We start from the raw sequence: 24,957 nt of genomic DNA, 5'->3' as shown, positions 1-24,957 counted from the left end.
CGCAGCCTGAAAATGAGTACACTTCTAGTCTGTCATACGCTTCTGCTGGCAGTCCTCTCATAAGCCACAAAAGCAGAAAACAAAAGTAGTGAAGTATTACCAACCTGCAAAGGGGAATGTAGGCCAGCCTGAGTGCTGTATGCAAGCAAAGAAGGTAAAGTAATGATGTGTTGTATACAGAGACACATCAAGGAGCATCCTGAATCCATACCAGAAGGAATGGTGAGAGGCGTTCCCTTTATCTGAAAGGCAGCAGCTGAGCCTGCCCACTCCCAGGCTGCAGTCATGATATTCAGAACTCCAGAAACACTGGCAAAGAGACTAAGATCACATCAACCACAGAAAGCAACTCAGTGACACATTTTCCTTTTGTTAAACAGCGTGACGCCTTTTTTGTAACACTGCTAACAGGTTTTAAAGTCCCTGATGGCTTCTTTGGTTCCCCATGGCCAGGTCTTTGGGGACTATTCTGAACCTCCTCCAGGACTCGTCCTGCAGTCAATTGTAGGAATTCTATAAAGAGTTTTAACACAGGTGCAGAAGAACCAGTAGTGAAGATCATTTAAATCAGTCCTGCACATAAATGCTGCCCAAATCTCTGAATGTTCAAAGCAGGTATCAAATAAATAACCAAATTAGTAAAATGCCGTAATCAAGAATGATCAGTTCCGGGAAGCTTAGCTTTCAGATAATGAAATTGCAGAAGGAGGAAGATAGGGCCCAAGAGTGCTGTCATGGACTCTGTAGTCCAAGAGTCAAGGTAAAGGCAAGTTTGGGGAAGTCTTGCCGCGCCTAGGAGATGGGAGACGGTCAGCAGCTGGAGCACTACCTACAGTAACGTCAGCAGATGCTCTTACAGCTTTGCTCCATTCTGTCTTCTGGTGCAACTACAAACAGTATCTGGAGGGTACGCTGACAGACCATGGGGGACCCTCACCCCAAGATCCCCGGACATGTGGATGGGGAGCCGAGAGCTGAAAAGGAAAGAAAGAAGCAGAGAACAAAGATGTTGTAGACAGTGCCAGTGAGCTGTCACTCTGCTAATAAAGTGCAGGACCTGGATTTCATATTCCAGGTTGTCTATATTACTTGGAACAGAAATTTCAAAGTTATTTAAAGTGAGACAAATGGAAGACAGTTATTTGCATGTTCTTATGAAAATTCAGGTTTAGAGCCGGTCTGTGATGGCATACACCTTTAATCCCAGCACTTGGGAGGTGGAGGCCATTGGATCTCTGAGTTCAAGGACAGCCTGGTCTACATAGCAAATTCCAGGACAGCCAGGGCTACACAGAGACCCTGTCTTAAAAAATAAAACAAAATTCAGGTTTAGAGTTGGGCATAGCAACTCACATCTTTAATCCCAGCACTCAGGAGGCAGAGGCAGGTGGGTTCTGTGAGTTCCAGGCCAACCTGATCTGTGAAGCAGGTTCCAGGACAGCTAGGATTATGTAGAGAGACTCTGTCTCAAAAATAAATAAATAAGTTGAGATTTGTTTGGGTGTTTGTTTGTTTGTAAGAGATGGCTTAGTAGCTCAGGCACTTGCCACCGTGCCCATCCTGGGTTTTAGCAACTTTACACATGCCAGAGTCATCAGGTGGAAGGAACTCAACTGAGAAATTGCTTCCATCAGATTGTCTACAGACAAGTCTGTAGAGCTGTTTCTTGCTTAATTGATATAGGTGGGTCCCACCCTACCTGGGGATGCCCTACCTGGGCAGGCGATCCTGGGGTGTATAAGAAAACAAGCTGAGCAAGCCATGTAGAGCAAGCCAGTGAGCATCAGTCTTCCATGCTCTCTGCTTCAGTTCCTGCCTCCAGGTTCCTGCCCTGAGTTCCTTTCTGTCTGCACTTTCGCTGACGATAGACTGTAACCTAGAAGCCACATCAACCCTTTCCTCCCTGAGTTGCCTTTGGTCATTGTGTTTCATCACAGCAATAGGAACCGTAACTGGGCAGTTCCTGACAGCCTGAGTTAAAGGAGAGAACCAACTCCTGCAAGCTGTCCTCTGAATTCCACATGCATTACATGATTGATGCATGCCCACACATATGCATATACACGAGAAAAGTAAATGGATTTCTTTTTGAGTTCATGTTATAATACAACAGATATATTCAGTAGTTTTTTAAAAGGTTTAAACTAAGTTAGGTGAAAGAGTACATGTCACATGACCAGACTATGCAGACTGATGTCAGGGAGGTATATCACCCTTGGCAAGGGCCAGGGCCAGGGCCAGGGAGTGGTGCCAGCAGGTGTGGGGACTTCAGGAGACATGAGAAAGTTCTAAAATTAGACTATGGCAGTAATCATACAACTTGGTAAGTACATGGGAAACACTGAATTGTATAATTTCAATGATTAATTATATGATATGAAAATGCTATCAATAAAACTGGTTTCTAAGCTGCGTGTTGGTGGTGCACGCCTTTAATCCCAGCACTCAAGAGGCAGAGGCAAGTGGAACTCTGTGAGTTCAAGGCCATGTTGGTCTATAGAGCGAGTTCCAGGACAGCCAGGGCTACACAGAGAAACCCTGTCTTGGGAGGAAAAAAAAAAAAAAAACTTATTTCTAAAATTAAAAGATGTTGCATACAAATTTTAAATCAGGTTTTAAAAGAATTGTCTTAATAACAATGTCTATAGTAAACCCAAGAGTATTCATCGTTTAGGCTCCTAGCTTTTTAAAAGTTCATTTTGCTGATTTAGTCACTCAAAACTTACATTAAGGTATTGCCATATGCCAGGCACTGAGTTCTTTACTCATTTAGTAGTTTCCAGTGTTCTTGGGCCTTGCATCTGTGTAGGACTCACAGTAAGCACACACTGGTTATTGACTTCATTTTGATCAGTTCCATAAAGGAAAATATTAGAGGGGAAACATAACATCGTCTAGTACAGCAGATGACACTGGTGGTTGGGAAAGGGAGAAGTGTGCACGCTGATGCTAACCTGAAGATGAACACAGAGCACTGGACAGGAAGAGCGGCAAACCCTAATTCAGCCCCGAGAAGAGTGAGAGGAGAGCGGCCTCTCCTGGTGACCTCCACTGAGTGATCTGAATGCTGAAAAGCGCCCAGTCCAAATTCTAACGTCTTCACACAGTGCAGCTCTGAGAATGGAGACTTAATTTCTCAGACTCAAAATGGATGAAGTACCTGCGAACAGGTTATATACCCCGGGAACAACGGGGTTATATACCCCGGGAACAACGGGGTTATATACCCCGGGAACAACTGGGCTATATATCCTGGAAACGGGAATAGTTGAAATCTAGATTCTTCCTAGAAAATGGTAAATAGTTATTGAAACAGGAGCTCAGTGACAGAAAATAGCAAGGAAAAACAAAACAACCCCCCCTCACTGTTGTTTTCCTAAGTCAGGACTTGGATGGTGGTGATACCTGCCTTTGGTCCCTGCCTTTCTGTGGGTTCCCTGTGACCTTCTCCAGGTCCTTAGGTCAAAGCACCTATATGCTTTCTAGTGTTTCCCCAGGGGACACTGCCTTTTGTTTCCAGAAAGCACTCTATCCTGCTTTGTCCTGTCCTACATGGCCTTACCCTGCATGAAAGAAGTACTCGGAAGCAGACTCGGCATCGACTGTGAGTTCAGAAAGGCTTCAGGACTCTGCAGCTTTAAAGAGTCTGGATTATTTTTGTATGGGCTTTTAGTTTTAGAATTTCTGAAAATCTTAACTGAAAGTACAGAAATTTCCTGTGCAATCCCTCCCACTGACACCGTCTCCCAAATTCCTGTTACTAACTTGATTTTGTTTTTTGAGACAGTTTCACTATGTTAACCCAGGCTGGTCTAGAACTCTTGACCTTCCTGTCCCCACCTCCTGAACACTGGACCCAAGCATGCCCCACCCTGCCTGGTTTAGCATCTTGAATTAGTATTGTGTATTTGTTATTATCGATAGCCCAACTTTGATACACCGTTAACTAAAAGAGTTTACACTGGGGTGTCCTCTGTCTACATTCACAGTATCAAACAGAATAGTTTCAGTAACATAGAAGTCCTCAAACTCTACCTGTGTGTCCATTCTTCCCTCAAATACTTGGTAATCACAAACCTTTTCATCTTTTCAAGTTATAATGTATGTCATGAAGGCATCTTAGGTTGACTTCTATCACTATGCATTGATGGTTTCTTTTGTGTGTGTCTTTTGTAGCTTACTAACATTTTTCTCATTACTAAAATCTGTTCACCTGTGCACACACATGGGCATGAAGACATGCACAAATATCTAGCAAGGAAATTATACTAATTAAGTCTTGAATAGATACAAGTTGAGTTTTTTGTTTATTTTTATTTTATGTGCATTGGTGTTTTGCCTGCATGTATGTCTTGTGAGGATATCAGATTCCCTGGAACTGGAGTTACAGACAGGTGTGAGCTGCCATGTGGGTGCTGGGAATTGAACCCTGGTCCTCTGGAAGAGCAGCCAGTGCTCTTAACTGCTGAGCCATCTCCCCAGCCCATGATTCAGATTTTATTAAACACAGGACAGCACTGGAGGACTCTCTGAAGACAGTCTCACTTCAGAATCTGGGTGCCCAACACTTCTAAATGGTCTTCCATTCTATGGTACCTCTTCTTACTTCAACACTCAGAATCTTGGCACATTTTCTTGGGGCTTGTGGGGCGTTTTGTTTGCTTAGCTTTTTTGTTTCTCACTGTCTCGTTTACTCATAAGGCTTGGTTAGGCAAGATCCAGATGTTAATTCTGTGAAGCCAGGTGAATAAAACAAGGGACCTTTTATCATCATCATTGTTATTTTACATTGATGTATTAGGGAGTGGTACATGTGTGGAGGTCAGAGGACACCTTGAAGAGTGGGTTCTCACCTCCCACCATGTGGGGCCTGGGGATCGAACTTGGGTTGGCAGGCCTGGCCTGTGTTCGCTTTTGCAAATTGAGTTTCTATAAAACAAAAGGAAAGCAACACTGTATTGTTCCCCTGGGAGTTGTCAGGCAACTATGAAATGTAAAATTATTACCACTCCAGTGCCTCCCCTGCCCGCCCCTCCCCCCTCCCTCCTTCCCTCTCTCTCTCTCTCTCTCTCTCTCTCTCTCTCTCTCACTCACACACACACACACACACACGTACAGCTGAGCAAGGAAAAATAAGTAGCTTAAGAAGAGAAAAATCTGAAAAATTACTTGCTGTTTTACCAAAGTGGGTCACTAGTATGGATCATGTTTCATGCTAAATTTCGTCTTATAAACTAGAGTGTTGGTTGCTAGTAATGAAAATATGTTTTGTATTTTATTTTAAGATAAAAATCACTTAACTCACAAAGAAAACCATCATAGCCCGGGGTTAAGCCAGCCACTCCAGTGTACACTTGTCTAGTCCCAACGTGATGCTCTCCACCAGCTTCCATACAGCTAGCCTAAAATACTTACTGATGGAAAACAAACAAAAACAAACCTCAAGTGTTGCCTGTCTTTAGAATCTAATCATGCACAAATCATGTTAAAATGATACTGGCTGTGAATTCAGCGTTGACTGGTTTTTTTTGTTTTTGTTTTTGTTTTTTCTTTTAAAAGATGGAGAAAAGGCGGATATTTCTGTGAACATGTATGAAGATATCAACATTATCACTGGTGCACTTAAACTGTACTTCAGGGATCTGCCAATTCCTCTCATCACATATGATGCCTACCCCAAGTTCATAGAGTCTGCCAGTAAGTACCAGTGAGTGAGTTCTCACCCGGGAACTGAGTAACCACTTCCCCTGCAGCGTGTCCCCTGCAGCGTGTCCCCTGCAGCCCTCTCCACACCGGCCTGTGTGTCTGCAAGCGTCGTTACACTTCCCTAGCCAGATTATCGGTGTCTTCTACCCTTCCAAGTTTGTACTGTGCTACTTTTCCAAAATAATTGTACCAGTGCTGCCTGGACATGGACCCACATTTGGTCAGCCGAAGGCCAGAGCTGGACTGCTGCCCAGTTTGATTCAGCAAACATTCCTTTCAGTTTCGGTACTTACCCCAAATGCTCAGACCTTCAGAGTCCACAGACTGCCTCTAGTCCATCAGTTACTCTTCCAAGAATGTGGAGTTTGTTTAGTTTTGCTTCGTTTTCAGAACTGAGACTGAACTGGGGCCTCACTATTCCTCAGCCAAAGTTCTGGGTTTTGGTCTTTAATTCTAGTTGAGAAGAAAATGGCTCATTTGCAAAATTTTATTTCTGTTTCAAAATTCATACCTGCAATTTACATTTCACCTTTAAAGAATAGAGATCTTAACAGATTTTAGGTGTTGGCGTCACTTTTTTAAAGAAAAAATAGTCTATTCCTGTCATTTTGTTTCTGTCTTTAAACCCAGATGGCCTCCCCATCTTTAAATAATAACGTCACTTCCTTAGTAACATAGTGATTCCTCTGCTTGGCTTCTTCACTAGGACTTTCACAGCACAGTGGCAGCCTTTGTTCTGGATTTAGTTTCTCTTCAGAGCTTTTCTTGGCCTTTGATGGTTAGTCTCCTGGATCTCTGATTCTCCTGTGTCAGTGAGAGATCCGGTACAGCCTGGGAAAGCCTGATGAGAAGTTAGGAAACATCGTGCCTTTTGGCCTCCTTGGGGATCAAACTGCGGCCATTCGGATGGACTCAGTGCTGATGGTGATTGTCCAAGGAGTTGGCAGGCAGTCCTCAGCTGATGGGCGCCAGACCAGAACGCGTGTCCTCTGTGCAGGGCACTCACCAGCCTGCACAGCCCTGCAGTATGACAGGTACAGGGTACTCACCAGCCTGCACAGTCCTGCAGTATGACAGGCACAGGGTACTCACCAGCCTGCACAGTCCTGCAGTATGACAGGTGCAGGGTACTCACCAGCCTGCACAGCCCTGCAGTATGACAGGTACAGGGTACTCACCAGCCTGCACAGTCCTGCTGCAGTATGACAGGTGCAGGGTACTCACCAGCCTGCACAGTCCTGCTGCAGTATGACAGGTGCAGGGTACTCACCAGCCTGCACAGTCCTGCTGCAGTATGACAGGTACAGGGTACTCACCAGCCTGCACAGTCCTACTGCAGTATGACAGGTACAGGGCACTCACCAGCCTGCACAGTCCTACTGCAGTGTGACAGGTGCAGGGTACTCGCCAGCCTGCCCAGTCCTGCTGCAGTATGACAGGTACAGGGTACTCACCAGCCTGCACAGCCCTGCTGCAGTATGACAGTAGCTAGACAGGTGCCTGTTCCTGCTGCTGTGCTGCTGGGAAGAAATGAAACCTGCTTTGTCTAGATGAGCCAAGACAGGACGGAGCAGTGACTCACAGCCCGCTTCTCACCCCACACCCTAACTGGTAACACCCAAACCACTTGTCGGATTCTGCGGCCTTGAGCCTCACTGAGGCTCTCAGGACCTCACCTTTCCCCACCCCACCCTTACTGCCAGGAAAATCTTTCCCTTTGCTTTTCTTCCAAACCATTTGCCATTACTGTGGGATTTATTTGGGAAGCCTTCCTGTCTGAAATCAGCAAACCCTTTTTTAAGTCCCTCAAACAAATACATGCCTCCTGTATTATCTAAACTAGTAAGTGACGTGTGTGACACCAGAGCCCCTGGCGCCCTCCCTGTGCCTCGTAAGTGTGTGGTTCCTGTCGGACGCTGATGGCGGTGGAGCAGTGTCCTTTCCCACTACAGTCTACAGCTTCTTGCTGTAGGGGTGTGGACACAGGCATCCCTCAGAAAAGCAGAGGGAAGACCAAAGGCCTTGCCCATTAGAGGTGCACCTGAGGGGCCTGCCATGAGCCAGGCCCGAAATTGGCCAAGGTCCCATTGCCAGAGTGGTCCTGCGCCCAGCCTGCTTGTCCTTCTCTCACTGGGGCCCTTGCTCTCTCCACTCTGCACCCTGCCTAGCTTCTGCAGGAATCAGGAGAAGACATACATGGAGGGGAGACCCCCTTCAAGTGATGGGCAGGATTAGGTGATACTCCCTACTGTGGTTAACTCTTGGCTTTTTAAAAACGTCTCTCAGTTTCTACCCCCTAGAAATTTCTGGCATTGTTTACCGTGCTTTCACAACAGAAATCATAGTTTATGTTAAAGCTTTATTTCTGCAAAAGCTGGTGAAGCTGTGCTGTGAACAGCTTTCCTCAGAGTCCCAGCGTGACAGCTGAGGTGAGAGGCCGTGGGCAGGAGAAGGGATGCTAGTGTAGGGGGTCAGATCACCCGGCCTCTGCCGGCTGCACAGCCGCTAAAATTGGAAATGGTCCCTGAGCTCTGAGTCCGCCACCCTTCCTCTTCACTCTCTTCCCAGTGGAGATTCTGTTGCTCTAGAACAGAGGCCCAGAGGTGAGCCTTGCTACAGGGTCTTGTCAGAAAGCCAGCACCTAGGAGCACTCTCTGACCATGCTGGAAACCACGTGGGGGCTGTCCCCAGTCCAGGAGTCTGAGCACTTCCTTCCAGAAGATCTTAGAAAGCCACACCACTCCCTAAGTGTGCAGCCTTGGATGAACCAGGCAGGGAGAACTTTCTGGGTCTCCTCTGCTCTGCAGTTTGGTAAGTCCTATAGCTTAGGGAAGTTTTATTCTCACACTGAACTTCTCCATAGAGAATTAACAATACACACTCCAGACGCCCCCTTATTAGATCTTGATCAGGCCCTGAGGGCTTGCTTCCTAGCTCTCAGTGTCCACACTTTCTAAGACCCTCTTCCTGGTCCTTCTCCTTCATTACATTCCCACCCCTGGGTCTCACTCCCATCATGGGCAGGCAGTAGCCATGACTTGGTCTCTTCACTGCACTGGCATCTTCAGGACATGATTGATGCCTCCGGTGTTGTTTTCCTCAAGACCTGGATTAGTCCTTCATTTAAGTAGTAGGTGTTAAATATTTGTTAGCTATTAAGCTTGGAATTTGACCTGGAAATGCACAGGCTTAAGTCATTAAATAAATATTCTATGGGATTGTATAGCTAGACTTTTCCCTTTAATTCATTGCTTAGTTTGGAGGTTGTGTTGGTTGGTTGGTTGGTTGGTTGGTTGGTTGGTTGGTTGGTTGGTTGGTTGGTTTGTTTCCCCGATTTTGGTTTGGAGTTGTTTTTTGTTTGTTTGTTTTGTTTTTTTTGGTTTTGTTTTGTTTTTCTTTGGTTGTTTGGTTAGTTTTGTTTTGTTTTGTTTGAGTCATGGTTTCTCTGTGGAGCCCTGGCTGTCCTGGAATTCATTCTGGCTAGCCTTGAACTCCAATTCATCTTTCTCCTCTTCCTGAGTGCTGGGATTAAAGGCCACTGCCGGCTTAAATCTTGTCTTGAAACTCCCAGTAACTTTCACACTGCTTTTCTGTAGACAGCCGGTGCACTGATGGTGGACAGATGTGACAGACACAAAGCCTGCCTGTGTACAGAGAAACCTGCCTGTCTCCATGCCCTCCTGCCCTCCACATGCCAGACTTTCTACATTTGATGACAGCTAATCTGATGCCCATTTGTCTCTGAACACCTTCCATTTTTTCTGTTTTCCTCTTAAATTATGCTGTAACAGTCTTGTGGCTAAAAGTTTTGTTTTCTAGAAAGTTGACAATGGGCAATCTTGTGTGCATGGGAGGAAAGGAGAGTTGATGTCCAGGAAAGACTCTTTGGTCAGTGTGATGTCAGGTATTCAGTGCATTTTGTCCCGTTCCCAGCTGGAACCAGTTGGAATGGGGGAGGGGAGAGCTCTTCCGTAACAGCGGGGTCATCCAGGGCCAGGACATTCATTTGTACATCTGACAATCTCGAGAGAGCTGTCCCCAGACCTTCTCTACCACTCCAGCGTCTGCACCCAAACCTTGATCTTTCTTTGGTCTCCCTTTTCTTAGACATCCCCATCAGGAAATCTTATGGACTCTACCTTCAAGATATACTCGGAATAGAACAGTTTCTCAGCATTCACACTGCTCTCACCTGCCAAACTACTATCATGACCTGGATTTTTGCGTTAGGTCCCGAAATGGTCTTTCTGCTGTGTTCTTGCCCTTCTGTAGTCTGTGCTGTGCATGGCAGCTAGAGGAAAGGGAACCAGAGGAAATAACATAAGTGCCACGTGAGGGCTCAGTGGGTAACAGGCACTTGCTACCCAGGCTGATTGCCTGAGTTTGACCTCCAGTACCCATGTGATAGAAAGAACTGACCTCCACACATGCGCCACGCATACTCACACACACAAATAGATAAATGCACAAAGAAATAGCATGCTTAAATGAGCATCAGATACAGCCCATCTTCACTCGTAACCTTCCCGTTTCTCTCCATAAATCTTCCGAATTGCCCACAGCTGACATGAGAAGAAGGTGTTTTCCGTCCTGACTTCACCCCTCCATTCTCGTACAGCGGTCCCTGCTCCGTTGCCCCTCAGTCTCACCGGCATGCCCCTTAGGACGTTACACAGCTCAGCAGGGACGTCTCCCTCCTCTCTCCTCCCTTCCTTCCTCTGTGGCTTTACTCAAGACCTTTCCCTCACACTGAGGTTTTTCCTGACCTTTAAAATCCAAGCGCCCAGCAGTGCATCCTCGGGGCTGTCTCACAGCGCCTGCCACACTCTTGTGCCCTGTAGACTGCGGTACCGGCCTCAGTATCCACTGTCAGCCCCTCTCGGCAGAGCTGAGCTCCCCTGTGCTAGCACACCAGTGCTCTCCACAGCTTCCCACTGTCTCCAGCTTCTCTTGGTCAAGATTAATTGTAGAAGTTAAAAAGAAAAGTCTGTTTTTGATTTCTGAAATCATGTCATTTCAAATTAATTTAGCCCTGTGCTTAGAGCTAACTTCCATAGTAAACAGAATTTCCTTCTCTTATTCTAGAAATTCAATTACTGAATTTCAGGATCTGAGAAAATAGCTGTGTTATGAACAGATTCTCTTTAAAGTCCCCACGGTTTGGAGGTCATGCATTATCTATCATGGCAAAGGCAAAGAACACATTCTTTGTTATAAAGAAATGAAATGGGAATTGAGGAAGCTTTGGACCAAAGCTGCAAAGCAGTCAAAGGTTCTTTTGAACTAAAAAGCGCCCATCACTAGTCACCTTCTGAGAATCATTGGGCCTGCTCTGCCATACTTTAGCTCAGCCTTTGTTCTGCACTGGCCCTTGCCAGACCAGTAGACATAGTCTACATTGTCATTGAGCTGGGCTGCGGATACGGGAGAGAGACCAGAGTTTCAGCTTTCTGTCTTAAACATGGGCTGCTCAGCAGATGGAGCCTTCCCAGCGGTTCAAGGCTGCCGTCTTGATCAGGACTCAACAGTGGGAGGTCCCGTTGGGGTTGGCCTGAGACCCAGCATTTAAGGCACTCCTTGTAGCCAGAGTGAGAACATGCTGTGGTGGTTTTTCAAGAGTGCAGAATTGCCATAGCTTCTTCAGCTGTTTGTGTTGCAGGTGTGATTGATAGGTGGAGCGGAGTTCCTACAGTAACGGACTGGCATGTGAGTCCCCAGTGCAGATCTCAGATGGCCAGATGGAGAGCTTCCCTTCATGCTCCTCCTTTGGAAGAGCCCCTGATCCCAGGATCCCACCATGGCACAGCACACTTAGAACTGCCTGCTGTGTGTTCTTCAGAATTAGAGTCCTCATGCTTTAAAGGGAGACTTCATTTTGTTATATAACACATAGTATAATAAATACAGCAAGCAAATGTTAGATGATACATTTCTTGGCTTAGAAAGATAAAGGGCTGGGATATTGCTCAGTGGTAGAGTACTTGCCTACTATTTATGAGACATGGGTTCTGCCTGTAACACTACAAAGAAAAACAATGTCATTTAAAAAAGAAAAAAATATTATCAGTAAGATTTTGCCAGGAGTCACAAGAAGTATTGGGCTGGCTGGCTTGTATACTATAGGGGGGTTCTAAAATATTCTGAGCAATATGTGTGTCTTTAATGTTCTCAGATGAACTCATTCGAGTATATAAGGCTTTATTTGTTTTTCTACATGTGCCTGGATTTGTTACAGTTACATTCTGGATATCTAGTGTGTCCATTTTGGGGGGGAAAAAAAAGCTCATTAAACCCTGTTCCCACACTGGACTTAAGATGGCCTTGGACAGCTGTTTTGTTTGAGTAAGGTTCTGTGAGAAATCATTTTTGCTTGCTTTACAAAAGCATCATGGAAGAGTAGTGCATAAGCATTCACCTCAGTTTTCTGCTAGAGCCTCTCTCCTTGCTATTGTAGAAATGATGGACCCTGATGAGCAGTTGGAGACCCTTCACGAAGCTCTGAGACTGCTGCCGCCTGCCCACTGCGAAACCCTCCGGTACCTTATGGCACATCTCAAGAGGCAAGTTGCAGCTTGTAGCTTAGTGCTGTATTACAGCCAAATCCCAAGAATAAGATTAAGCAAAAGGTGAAACAAGGGACATGTTCTCTTGAGTGAATGCGTAGGTGCATAGCAGCCTTGTCTTGTGAGAAATTGCGTTAGTTGGGAAAGGGTGCTAAAAATATTGTACACTGCAGTACCACATGCCAGCCTCATCCTGACATCCATGTCTTGCAGTTCTAGGACCTGCTTGTGAGTTTGCTAGTGTTCTGAGACATCGGTGAACATTTTGTAGAAGGGAAAAGGCTGCTGCTGTCAGTTTGTGAGGCAACTCACTTTGCTTGGCTTATTGCTCCAAGTAAGCACTTCAAGCTTGGCCTAGGATGTTAGGCTATTTAACTGCTGCTGGTACCAACACTGGAAAGGCATAAACAGCGATGGAGTAGGGAGGAATACTTTCAGTTAGAGTTTAAGTTGTTTTATAATTGATGGTCATCAATCTCTAGCAGTTGAAATAAAAAAACTTCTTAGTCATATGATGTCAATGGATTTAGGGCCTCAAACTCTAAAATCAATTAGAAACAAAAATCCTATGTGCCCCAAAGCTTGCATCATCCAAAAGCACATGCATATTTCAGTCATTTGGGATACCTGCTCCTTTCTTCTTTCTTTTTTTCTTTCTTCCTCCTCCTTCTTGTCTTTGGTTTTTGAGACAGTGTCTTCCTATGTAACCCTGGCAGACCTGTAACTTACTCTATAGACAAGGTTCATCTCACAGAGATCTGCCTGCCTTGCCTCTGGTACTAAGATTAAAGGTGTGAGCCACCACACCCAGCCTTTCCCACTTTAAAGGCACCATGAGTTAGAACTTTCTTTGAGTATGCTCACAACTAACGCCATTTGTAAATTGAAGTTTGCTTCATATTTGGCTTTAGTGACATGTTCTATAATACATACTCACTCTGTAACATGCTCTGTGCTGATATCAGCTGTGGGATAGCAGCAGGAGATGCTGTCCTAACTGTAAGCTGCTCTTCATGCCCTCACAGCTGCTCGCCTAGACACTCAGATTTCCCTTGCAGAAAGGCCCCGGGGAGAGCCAGAAAGCCAAAGGAAAGGGAGGGCCGACCTCTTCCTCCTCCACTTCCCCCATTTTTGGAAATATGTCTTAGAAGGAGAATCCACAAATATCTGAATGCACACAGTTCAGATGTGAGCCCCAGCAATCACCGGGGCTTTGAGTTCTTTATCAGCATGACCTCCTTCAAATGAGGTTCCGTTCCTTGAAGTTTACGAGAAGCCCAGAAAATAACTGGGGAGAGCAAGCCAGTGGACACAGACCTTGCTGTGGCTCTGGTTTTCATTTGGGTGCTCAGACTTGATGAAGACTCTGTTCCACTTGTGTTTTTCAGAGTGACCCTTCATGAGAAGGAGAATCTGATGAGTGCAGAGAACCTTGGGATTGTGTTTGGACCAACCCTCATGCGATCCCCAGAACTAGACCCAATGGCCGCCCTGAACGACATCCGCTATCAGAGACTCGTGGTGGAGCTGCTTATCAAAAATGAAGACATTTTATTCTAGAGTTTTAACTTGAGGAAGGAAGACATGTTTTACAGATGAAGGAATGGTTTCTAGTAATTTAATTAGCTTCACTAGCTGAATTGTTCCTTGGTTAGAGGTTTGGCCAAATACCCAGATTAAAATGAAGGAACTTCCTGTCTTTCTGTAGCACCACACAGCTGTCCTTGTAAAACAGTGAACACACGCTTCCGGTTCTGGTCATCCTGGGTGTTCATCATGTTAAGAGACACTCAAGCTACTGCATGATTACCCCTGTTTGGTGAGGAAACCCCACATCAAGGAATCACAGACTTGTACCTGCTCCGCCTCTCTGTCCTGGGTTGTCTGTGGTTGTCACCCAGCATGCTTCCCAGAGTAACTGTCATGACTTCGCTTTTGGGGTCCATGCCATCGGTTTCTGATGCTTGCACACTCGCACACATATGCATAAGCAGTACCCTGGCTGTTACCTCACCATCACTGTACCATACGCCGACTCCACACACTTCTTTCCAGCTTCTCTTTCTCTCCTCCGCCACAGTGCTTCCTGCTCAGCAAAGGCAAGATGTGTTTCCAGCTCTGTTGCTTCCGTAAGCTATCCTACCAATAAAGATGCACCACACAGTATTTCTGTTAAATTATTGGTTTTCAGCTGTAAATTTATATTTTTACCTAGCATGCAGTTATTAATTTATTAAATTTGGCTTTTAGGAATCAAAACTATTCATAGCTCTTTTTTCTTGCCATGGGGAGAATAGTTAGAAAATTGTATCTGGCATTTATTTAACAGCAGTTGCTGCCCTTCCCTGCCTGTGGTCACTGAGGTGTTGTGGTAATCTCCTAAAATAACTTAAACTGCCTGAAGTCAGCATTCACTTCTTGGATTTATTTTTTTCTCCTATTACTCTGGCAGAAATCTGTGGTGTTTTCTCCACTTTGGGGGCAGTTTTCCTCTGGATTCCTGAGGTGAAGAGAGCTCACTGAAAGGACGACTTCTGAGCACCTACCTAGTTTTTCTGGAACAGCTAGGGTCATGTGCTAAAGCTTTACTGCTTTACTGTGAATCACAAGGCAGCTTGTCAGGCAGAGGAGTTCTGCACTTTATGCCAGGAGCCCGAGATCTGTGTCTGGGACTGTCAGCAGTCAGCCATGTGGCTTTGAGCAGACAACCATCTCATTCTGTCTCTTGGACTGTTAGATGAGCACACACCTAGGACTGAAGTTCCATCCTGCTTTAAACAAAACAGAACTCATGTGGAGGTTCACACCTCTAATCCCAGCACTCGGGAGGAAGAAGTGGGAGGATGGAGTTCAGGGCCAGCCTCAGGCACATGAGACTTGTCTCATGCACACAGTGGAACAGCTGAGCACAGCAGTGTACTATGGTCCTAGCTACTGGGGGAGGGCCCTTGGGGCCAAAGGAGGAACAGCATTTGAGTCCAAGGGTTCAAGACCAGCCCAGGCAATATGGAGAAACTGGCTCAAAATAAAAATGAAATGCATTTCTGAGCTATCAAGTCTGCCTCAAAACAATGGGAACTGATGGAAATGCAAGACTTTCCGGACTCCATACTCTGCCCTAGGCGTAGTGGGTGCGTTGTTAGTTTACTTTTTCATGACTGTTTACATTGAGGGAAAGGGTGGCTCTCAGGAATATTCCATCACAGCTGTCCTTTTAACCAGTGTCCTATGAAAAATGGAACCACACTGAGCAGTGTGGAACAGAACATGCAGATTGGTTAAGTACAGAGACTGACTGATGGAACGTAAATCATCTTCAAAGTGGAAACAAACCACAGGGCGGAGGTCAGAGTGCTCCTCACCTAGCAGTGCAGAGAATTCGAACAACTACGATGAAAAATAATGGTAAGTTACAGCCATGAAGTCCATCCATATTTACGCACACATCTCACAGATCAGGGCCTTTTATTTGGGGGGGGGGAACAGGAAGTTACACTGTCAAGGCATCTAAAAGAGCTGACCGGCTTCCTGGATTTTAAGACAGGATCTCTGTACCCAGTCTGGCCATGGGACCTACTATGTAGCAAGCAAGACTCAAACTTCCAGTAATCCTCCTGCCTCAATCTTCAAAGTGCTGGGATTATAGGTATAAGTCATGTGCCAGGCCTCACAATACCTTTTTATTACCCTAAATTATCAGAGCCAATTTTTCCTGATTGCCCAAGTTTTGTAATTGACTGAATTGTTGTGGTCCGAGGCTCCGAATCAACCCAAGCACTCACAAGAGGTTACTGCAAAGCAAGATTTAATGCAGGGCAGCACACAAGAGTAAGGGGAGGGAGGGACTGGTCAACCGTGGCTGAGAACAGACGTGTGAGCTGAACTGCGACCCCTATACCAGTTGAAGCAAGTTTTTAAGCATAAAAAACACAAACTTTTGTTGGCAAGTTACAGTTACAGTTTTCACCAATCAAGATTTAGAGACGAGGGGCTTCCCTGAATGTTCCCTCCTTGTTAGTTGACGTACAATGCAAGCCTTCAGTCCAACCAATCAGATTCATTGGATCTCTCTATTGTTAGGAACAGTCATAATGTTCCTAGAGAACTAAAGATGCATAACGACCATTTCTATGGTTTAGGGATGAGGTGGGCCAGCTACTGGAAGGTTCCCAGCTCCCCTAGTGACTTGGGAACCTGAACTTTGTTTCACCTTACAGGTAAAATGGAATCTGAAGTCAAAATGGCAGTACTTAGGACAAGGTGCTTTTTGCCTGTTCCCAACATTATAATTTAAATAAGGCACTCTACATTGCATGTGGTTGCCATGGCTTAATGGATGGATGGTCCTCCTGAGTCCCTTGTAATTCGTTTGGAATTTTCCAAATTGTTACACTTGCAGTTGGATCCTACAATGTCACTTGACATGATTCTCTGGTCCTTGTTTTCCCTGGAAACTGGGAGCTGGGTGAGGCTTTGACCTACCTCCTAATTTAGAGACGGGGACTCAGTGTTTCCCAGCCTCTCCTTCAGCTTGTGACTTGAATAACCTCCCTGCCTCAGCCTCCTGAGTAGCTGGGACTGCAGACATGCAGCGTGTGGGCTGCCATAGGAAATGAGAAACCTTCACCTAAAAACTTCCATTGAACTGGTGTGGGTGCTGTCAATCCCTGGTTTGTTGTTTATTTTATGTACGTGTGTGTTCTGTCTGCATGAATGTCTGTGTACATGTATGTGCCTGGTGCCCATGGAGGCCAGAAGACAGCATTGGCTCCCCTGGAACTGGAGTTATGGGTGGTTGTGAGCCATCATGTGGGTGCTGGGAATCAAACCCAGGTCCTCAGCAAGAGCAGCCAGTGTTCTTGCTGCTGAGCCATCTCTCCAGGCCTCCAGAGCTTTTGTTCTAAAGATCCAAAAATGTGCTGTTTTTGTCGTGTTTCAGAATTGCTAACTTGACTCCTCCAGGGACCACAGATCCCACAGATCTGTCTCTCTCAGTCTCGCCCAGTGTCATAGAGGTACTGTGGTGGGTCAGTGGAAATTGTCATTGGGAAGAGTCTCGGCGCCCAAGGCCTGTGTCTCCATCCTGTAGCCCAGGTTACAGACATGCCCTGGGCCTGTGAGTATGTGCTTGAGGAAACAGCAGCAGGCTGAAGACAGCGGGGCTCTGAGTTGCTGACGGTAGCTGCCTCATGTTCCAGGCTGCTGATGCAGGAGGGTCTGAAATCAGGCTTACCCGTGCTGTTCCCTCTCGGCTGACTCTGCTCACCCCCACTCCCCAGAACCAACTGTCCCCATCTACTGCTGCAGGCAGGAGACCCCCTCTGGTGAGTCAGCTCCTCACTGCGTAGCTTGCAGCAGCCAGAACCTGTTCAAATTCTTCCTGTAACTTCCTTCACACCTAAAACAAGGCCACATTCCTTGTCACGGCTGATGAGACCCGCTGTGACTGGACCCACTCCTGCATCTCTGACCGCATCAAACTTAGGCATCCTCGTCACCTGAGCAACTTGGGAAGCAAGTTTTCAGGCCCCACTCCAAATTCCTGAGTTAAGGCCTGGAGTAGGCCCAAGATTTCCATTTCTAACTACTTGGAGATGATGCAGACACTGTTCCAGGATTCCACTCTGGGAACCACTGGCCTAGGGTTTCTAGAGCCCAGCTGCCCATTAGATCACCGCAGGTCAATGAAATCCGAGGGTGTTGGCAAGGCCTGGGCAGACAGCATCCCCGGTAATTCTACAGTCCCCCCTTGCTAATTGTAGCGCTTCATCTCCTCTGGGTGTGTTACAACGCACTAGGAATTTGCTGCAACTACAATCAAATAGCAAACAGGGAAGAGACAGTTGACAGGAAGTTCCTACACACAAGAAACAGGAGGCAGGGTGAGCCAAGCACACGGACACGTGGGGAAGGAGCAGCAGGCGACTAGAGAGCATAAGGCCTGGGCCTGGGCCAGAGCCTTTATCAGGTTCTAGACAAGGACTTGCCAGTGGAATCAAGTCCTAGGCTGTGGGCCATGACATTGATTCCTGGTTCCCACCTGGCTCTAGTGATGTAGTGTAAGAACACTGGCTTGATGGCGGGGATTGGTGGGGGTCTCGGCTCTGGAGTGCTTTGGCATCTCAAAGGGGAGTCCTTTGCACTTTCTAGGAATTGGCTAGATATGAGAGGGCAGTCTCTCCAAGACATGGAGAACACATAAAGTTAATTAGTCCAAAGTCCGTCCTTTTCTCCACGGTCACTTCCCTGTTTCTGACCCACGTCTGACTCTGCCCTCAATACATTCTTATTCACATTGAATTCTAACTTGCACAACTCACTAAATATAAATGAGCACTAAGTCAGAAAAAAGGAATGAGACTTCATCAAACTTCATAGGAATCAGAATGAATCATATAAACACCTGCTTATTAATTAAAATCCTTCATTAGGAAACTAGGGAGGAGCCCTAGAAACCACTGAAGGGCATTTTTATGTAACAGGAATTAAACTCAGGGGCCCGATCCCACAGCAGTGGTTTGTGGTAGAAGTGATCAATAACTTCCAGAATTCTTCATACTCTGGCTGAGACTATGAATTGTTCTGAGAGCTAGCTGGTGGAACTCCTAAACTGATACCCCAAATACTGTTGCTTGACAAGTGAGTCAAGGATTGTGTACGGTTAGCACACACTCAAAAGCTGCTTCAGATTAAGGTCCCCTGAAAATTGACCTTTTAAGTTACAAGGCAGGAAGGAAGGGAAGGAGGAAGAGAGGGTAGAAAGAAGAAAGGAAGGAGGAAGACAAAGACAGGCTGGTCTGGGTTGCTGCAGATTTCTCCGCTCTCCCTCCCCTCCCCCTCCTCTCTGTGCCCCTCTGGCTTGGCTCTGGCTTCCCAGGTTTCATAGTTAGCCATCTGCAGAGGAAGTTAGAGTCTTTTATATTGCAAACTCACACTGTTTCAGGTCTGAATATGGGTTATAGAAAGAAAAAAATCCCAGTCTGTACCCCATGAACCACCATTTGTTTTTCTTCTTGTAGCTTTAGGATGGAGAGAAGCAGAGGGTTGGTGGGAGGTCATTCTGGAGAGTTTTCACGAGCAAGAAAGGCCCTGTGCCTAACACACACATCAACCGCTCCATAGTTGGGTGTCAAGGAGTCTACCAATGGCCCAGAAAGGGACAGGCCCTGCTTGGCTTTTACCTGAGGTATAGAGAGATGGCCTACCACCAGGCACTTCCTCTCCCCTCCAAAATCTGATCAATCTGATCAAACACACGGTAATACAGGTGGTAGAGAAATTCCATGGGATCTACCAGCAATACCGCAGTCTCTTACTGGTATGTTCCTCCTGCACTGAAATCTGGTCCCGATCAAAGACAGCCCCCAAACACACATGCTCAGCTCACAGCACAACCAAGGATTTCTGTGGTGTTACAGGGAAGGACTACAGCTTGGGACTGGAGACCAAGCTTGCTGATTATAAATTCCGCACTGTGGGCAGGAGGAGGAGACACCACTGACCAGCCAGGGCTGAATCCCCAAATCACCCAAATTGAGGGCCTGCTTTTTATACCCACAATCAAGAGAGCTGTCCTGTGGTCTGTAGGGGAGGGTGGCCACAGGGATGATGACTAGGTCTTGGGCCACTCCCACAGGAAAGAGAGACCTCAAGGATGAGTGGCCTGCTTCTAGGCTGATCCTGGTGCTGACAGAACCCTGCAAGGAAGGGCTTGTTCCCAAGAGATCAAAGGAGGAAACAGTGCCAACTCAAGGGGTCAGAGCATCTGTTCCAGGGAGCAAAGCATGAGAATGGCATCAGTGTCCTGGCGTTACCAAGTCTGAGCCCAAGCCCTGGCAGCCTAAGAAGCTCGATTCGGCCACCCAGCCTCAATAGGTCAATTAAAGAGACAATATATGGTGATAAGCAGAAAAGGGAGATCAAATCAATGTGGCCACGTTGGAAAGAAGAAAAGAGGTCCAGTGATTCTCCCAAGTCCATCTTCGGGGCCCTGACCCGGTTCAGTTCTAAACAGAAGGAATCAGCATGTATAACTGAGCAGTCCCGGTCAAGATGTGGTACTGCCCATCATCTGAACTCTAGTCTCTCCTGCTAGGTGGTCAGACAGTTATGAGAACTGTATGAATCTTCCAGGAGACAAGTTCCTTCTCTGACTGGCACCAGGTTTCAGCCTTCCTTCCCCCAGCAAGCGATTGCCTGGGAATTTCTGTCGGATAGCCAAAGGGAGAGCCAAAATGTCTCTAGAAGTCTTCATTTCTGCCAGGCAATTACACCAGCTTTCAGTTTGCTTGTCTTGCTGTATCAAAAACTGAGCCTAGGCTGCCTACAGATGCACAAGCTCTCTACTGCTGAGCTACAACCCCAGGCTCCTCTCGCTCCTCCCCATCCTCCTCCATTTCCGCTGCCTCCTCTTTTTCACTTTTTGAGGCAAGAGCTCAATAAGTTTCTCCAGGTGGCATTGAGCTTTCTACAGGCCTTGGATTTAAGATGCCCTTCAGGCTGTGGCCTCTCTGGAGCACTGTAGTCACATATCCATACGGCCAAGCCTGGCTAGCACTGGGTTCAACCAAATGGAGGAGTCCAGGCTATGTGGTTCCGGTGAGCAGCACACTGCGCCTCTAAACCCTTCCCACAGGTAACCCCACATTCAGGGGCATGATCCCAGGACCTGGCTTCCCTCTCTAAATGAAATTAGGAAAGAAAGTGGTAAAGAAAATGGATTTAATTGTAGTTTGATCGAAGTGAGAAGAGATAAGCCTACAGCCATCATGTCATTTAAGGATAACTTTGTGACAGAGACTAGAACACGTGCCAATTTGGGATAGGCTATGAGTCCCTTCCTGGGGAAAGAAGACCGAGGCCTAGACTTTCTCCCCTCTCTGTTAGAAAAAAAAAAAAATTTATTCAAGTCTAGCTGAAGAAAATGAGGTCTTCAACATCTCCTAGTTTTGAAAGAGAAAAGAATTTCTGGTGATATTGATTGCACCCACTCAGGGCCTGGAAGAATTCCTGTCTTTTTCTTTTCATATCAACCCATTCTTCTTAAACGTGCTGATTTTCAAGAGGGAAAAAGATGATAATCTAGCCGGGCAGTGGTGGCGCACGCCTTTAATCCCAGCACTGAGAGGCAGAGGCAGCAGATCTTTGTGAGTTCGAGGCCAGCCTGGTCTATGGAGTGAGTTCCAGGACAGCCAGAGCTGTTACACAGAGAAACCCTGTCTCAGAAGAAAAAAGATAAAAGATAATCTGATCATAGAAAGGAGGGAACAAGGGTCTCTTTAAAGTATCCCCCATCTTGTCAGGGCTTCAGTATGGAATCGAAGCACATACTTGTCCCAGAATCCTGAGCCCCAAAGGGCTGCAGGAAGGGCAGGGCTTGCCTAAGTCTCACGGACTTCCAGGAGGCACTCTGCCTGCTCCATGTCAGGTGGCCCTCCCCCCACAGCACTTGGAGACGAGAGAGGGCCCCAGAGGCCGCCCACTGTGTGGGCGCTGTCATCCGTGTTCCGCTAGGAAGAGCTGATGTGCAAGGCTTGCCAACGGGTGGGTGACCTGGCAGAGATGTACGGTTGGTCGCAGTGGAATCTGGTTGCCATGGGGATGAGAGGTTTTCTGCTCGAGCTGTTTGAGAAGCAAATTTTCCATTGAGTATGTGTCTCACATCTTTCACTTTTTAGAGATTTTGTTTTCTTTTCAAGAAGCATCAAGAGCGGGTTAAACATTAAAGGGCGAGTTATGCAGGCCTGGAGGCTTCGGCTGTAATCCCAGCTACTCAGTAGACTGAGGCATGAGGATCAAAAAAAGTCAAGGCCTCCCATCACCCATCAGCCCTGCGCCACGGCTGCCCTCAACTGTGGTCGGTGGCTACTGTTTCTTTTTTCCTTCTTTTGAGGCAGGGTTTCTCTGTGTTTGCAGTCCTGGCTGTCAGGGAACTCTGTAGCCCAGGCTGGCCTTGAACTCAGAGATCCGCCTGCCTCTGCCTCCCAAATGCTGTGATTAAATGCGTGAGCTGCCACCACCACCCAGCTGGTAAAGTCAAATAAATTAGTGATAGCTTTGCTCTTGATTAAAGGATCCTAGTGCTAATTGCCTCCCCAAAGCAGCCTGATGGTGGTGTCTGTCACCCTCCAGGGGAGCTCACCCTCCCAGACCTCTCTGCACCCCTTCCTACTTGAGTGGCTACTTGAGTCTTTGGGAGCACTGACCTGTCTCTGTCTCTTCAGTTTAGGTTTTTGTTTTCATTTTCTTTCTCTTGTTTCTGTTTCTTCCCGGGGGAGAGGGTTGGGTAAGGCTTTGCTGGACTACAAAGTTCGAGGCCAACCAAGGCCATTTAACCGACCCTGTCTCGGGATAAAAGCTAAAAGGGAGGCATTGCTGAGGCTCACTAGAATATCCCGCTGTTGCCCAGAGTCAGGGTAATGTTGTGGCTGGGCGGGGCGTCTGGGATCAGGCTCTGTGCAGCTCCTGGCTGCTGCACACCTCTCTACCCTGGGTGGCTGCTGCGGTGATGCGGCTTCCGACTCCCCTTTGGGTTCGTAGCCTGCGGGTGCACAGCTGACCCACACCCTCCCTCTCCCAGCAGGCCGAGCAGTACAGGCTGCAGCCTCAGCAGCTCCATGTTGGGGGCCAGCGGGCGGTCCCCTAGGGCCGACTCTGTTCAGTAATGACATGGTTCCGAGGGAGCTCCAGACCGCTCCACATCTCCCTGTCATCCGCGCTGGGAGCCCCAGAGCTTATGGGGCGCGACCTCCGAGCTTGCAGCCTGCTGCTGCCTGAGATGCGCGCTGCTGTCGGCTCGGTTCCACCCTATCTTTCAAATTCGTGAGTCCATGGTTTAAAAGCGTCTTCCCGTCAGACTTTCCTTTTCTTTTTCTTTCTTTCTTTTTCTTCTTTTTCAGTTGTTCTGAAGTTATTGCACCTCCTGCAGACTCCATTTCTGCTGCCGTCACCCCTCAGAGCCTCCATGGGTCTCTCAGACTCCTCAGAACCGCCATCTTTGTTTTCCTCTGGGTTCTTATATTCTAATCTGATATTAGCTCTCAGAGCACACATGGCACTTTGCAAACGGCTACAGAAGGGTTACAGAGGCTACCAGTTCAAAGAGGTCTTAGTGGAGCCAGGGCAGGGGTGCTACGGACACAGAGCACACCAGGATTGCTGCAGGTGTGTAGACCAGGTGTGTAGACCAGGTGTGTAGACCAGGTATGTAGACCAGGTATTTACACTAGGTGTGTGGATCAGGTGTGTAGAACAGGTGTTTACACTAGATGTGTACACAAGGTGTGTACACCAGGTGTGTAGACCAGGTGTGTAGACCAGGTGTTTACACTAGGTGTGTACACAAGGTGTGTACACCAGGTGTGTAGACCAGGTATGAACCGGCTGGACAGCTGCAGGAGGTGTGCAGACCAGCAATGGATCGAGCCAACAGGAGGCACAGGACCAGGTCTGGATGTGTGGGGAGTGATTCGGTAACGGAGCGGGTGTGTCAAGTCAGGACCATGATGAGCTGGAGCTCTGAGGACAGTTTAGAACCCTCCGCCTACTGGTTCCTCCTGCACTGAGTGGGTTGGATGACAGGTCAGTGGGCCATCACAGACCACAGTGCTAAGTGTTAAGAGTTGTCTGTCTATTCCCTCTCTCTCCCCGTCTCTCTGTCTCTCTCTCCGTGTGTCTCTCTGTCTCTCTCTCTCTCTCTCTCTCTCCATCCATCCAACCTTTAACTCCAGATCCTCCTGCTGTGGGATGTCTTTCTGTATGCTATGAACATGCATTGCTCTGATTGGTTGATAAATAAGTTGTTTGACCAGTGGCGAGGCAGAATAAGGTTAGGCGGGACATTCCAATGGGAGAGAGAGGAAGAGACAGGAGAGTGGGGAGACGCTGGGAGCCACAGCCAGGAGAAGCAAGATGTGGAAATACTGGTAAGCCACGAAGCCACGTGGCCAGACATAGAATAATAGGACTGGGTTGAATTAAGTTATAAGAGCTAGTTAATAATGAGCCTGACCCATAGGCCATATAATTTGCAATTAATATTAAGCCTCTTAGTGGATATTTTATAAGAGACTGTGGGAGGGGGGAACTGGTGGGTTAGGGTGTGGGGGGGAATGGCAGGGCGGGACCAGATGGGACCAGAGAAACTTACGGTGACATCCTCCTACATCTGTCTCTCAAGTGCTAGGGTTATAGGCCTGTGCCACAGTGCCCAGAAGTCATCCGTTTTTATGGAATTAAAATTGAGAGGGTACTACCCCCTACATTGGTCTGGTATGTCCAGTAAGCCTGGGGACCTGGTTTGTCCAACATTGGTTTTAATATGCTCATATGTGCATATATGCCCCATCTGCTTTACTGTATCTATCAGTAATACCTTTCTACTTATAGCAAAAGGAAGTTTATCAAGTTTGTGGCCAGCAAGCCCCAATGGTGCCCATTCATGTCTCTTCCACCCTCCAGCCTCCCCACAGTGCTGGGGTTATAAGCGCACGAACTTGAACTCAGGAGCCCATGCTTGTGCAGCAAGCACTCTTACGCACCCTTACGCTCTCTCTCTGGCCTAACCTTATTCTGCCTTGCCCCTGGCCAAACGACTTTATTTATCACTCTTAATCTCTTGAGTGATACTGCGTTGTTTCTACCTCTGTGTGGTGATGAATGATGCTCCCACTGTGGACACCACTGTACG

General features: G+C 47.1%; 1 protein-coding gene across 6 annotated transcripts in view; it reads left to right on the top strand.

The window, feature by feature from the left end:
• Nucleotides 1-14,528, top strand: part of Chn1 (chimerin 1) — a 157,930-nt gene extending 143,402 nt beyond the window's left edge. For all 6 annotated transcript variants that reach the window (XM_028880630.2, XM_037204884.1, XM_037204885.1 and 3 more), the window contains 3 exons: nucleotides 5,560-5,697; nucleotides 12,161-12,266; nucleotides 13,658-14,528. In XM_028880630.2, the coding sequence (XP_028736463.1) occupies nucleotides 5,560-5,697; nucleotides 12,161-12,266; nucleotides 13,658-13,829 (416 nt within the window). In that variant the 3' untranslated portion in view covers nucleotides 13,830-14,528. The remainder of the gene's footprint in view (nucleotides 1-5,559; nucleotides 5,698-12,160; nucleotides 12,267-13,657) is intronic.
• Nucleotides 14,529-24,957: the final 10,429 nt, after the last annotated feature.

The sequence above is a fragment of the Peromyscus leucopus genome, chromosome 4, assembly GCF_004664715.2.
Source record: "Peromyscus leucopus breed LL Stock chromosome 4, UCI_PerLeu_2.1, whole genome shotgun sequence".
NCBI lineage: Eukaryota > Metazoa > Chordata > Mammalia > Rodentia > Cricetidae > Peromyscus > Peromyscus leucopus.
The sequence above is the reverse complement of the archived record's forward strand: the minus strand, read 5'-3'. Positions and strand labels throughout refer to the sequence as shown.